We start from the raw sequence: 1,293 nt of genomic DNA on the forward strand, positions 1-1,293 counted from the left end.
TATTTTACACAATTAATTAAAATTATCAGCACTGCAGTAAACAAACAGGTAACCGGCACTGTGACTCAGAGATTATAATATTGGCTGAATCCAAGTACAGGTGATGAAGAAGACTCGACACGTGGGGACTGATCCCAAGCTTCCTGCATAAATCTATTAAATAATGCGAGGCAGAAAAACAGCTGTCACAGCAGAACGAACTACCAACCGATCGGTAGAGAGAATTCCTATAGCACCTGATTATCAGAAACATTACGGTAGATGGCGGCCGTGGCGAGCGACGTGGTTGGCGTCAGGGGTGTTTGTGCTCATTTGTTTGTCGCTCGTGGTGTGCTAAATCACAGTGATTGTTGGCAGCACGATCTAATAAATGCCACAATCCACTTTTCCGTTGTTTTCTTCTTTTATGCCGAATGTTTTCGTCATAGATCACTACAGATTGCATGACGACGTGATAATACTGAAACGGAGTCCGATGCGCCAGCGCGTGACTTCTTTGAAATGAATTAGGTGCTTCTTCGATTTGTGTTGTTCCCAGCTATCCACGTTTACTATACTCAATGCAAGATCTTGCTTGTCTGGACCTGAAAAATTTCGCGTGCTTCCAAGTATTCCGAACTAATCATGATCCTGCATCATACGCAATTAGCTAGGCGAAGAAACCTGTATATGTTCTAGTCAACGGGGCGAGGCATCCGAGTGAAGAGCGCTGAGTAACAGAGCGGTACCTTGGTTTTACTACGTGTCTAAACGAATGTAAAAAATACAGACAGCATACTGAATTTAATGGTGGAGATTATTGATGTTGTGCAATTTATGTAATGATGATTTCTCAACATAATCCTTTTATGTACTAATAATTCTCATATATAATTATACTAACTTGAACTACATGATTTTAATAATTAGGGCGATACTACTAAATTTTTCATTTTTTTGTTTCAAAGTTGCTACTAATCTGATTACTCTTTCTGTAGGGTATTGACATTTTAGTTTAATTTAGTTTCATTTAGCAACCATGCTAATATAATACTAACGATATATAAATTGTGCTATAATGAAAATTTATTTTTAGTTTCTCGTGACTTTTGCGAGTATCAAGTACAATATCATTAGTCGTATGAGTCTTGAAAGATTCTTCATTTGAAATTGTTCTTCATTTTATAAATTGTATTTTTTTTTGAAATAATAAACATTTTTCATAAAATTTTCAAAAATTTTTAAGGTTTATTTAAAAGAATGCTTAAACTTGAATATATCTGGGTTACAGTTGTTGTACTGTGCACGTTTCAT

The 1,293-nt window shown here is 35.9% G+C and overlaps 1 protein-coding gene across 1 annotated transcript; it reads right to left on the bottom strand.

Moving 5' to 3' along the window:
- Nucleotides 1–432: 432 nt before the first annotated feature.
- On the bottom strand, nt 433–1,293 carry Tsp_13473 (conserved hypothetical protein). Its single transcript, XM_003366709.1, has 4 exons — nt 1,250–1,293; nt 1,038–1,154; nt 664–746; nt 433–584 (listed from the first exon to the last, which is right to left on the bottom strand). Exons 1-4 carry the CDS (start codon nt 1,291–1,293, stop codon nt 433–435), a joined length of 396 nt encoding a protein of 131 aa, XP_003366757.1.

The sequence above is a fragment of the Trichinella spiralis genome (genome assembly GCF_000181795.1).
Source record: "Trichinella spiralis strain ISS 195 chromosome Unknown Scfld5545, whole genome shotgun sequence".
NCBI lineage: Eukaryota > Metazoa > Nematoda > Enoplea > Trichinellida > Trichinellidae > Trichinella > Trichinella spiralis.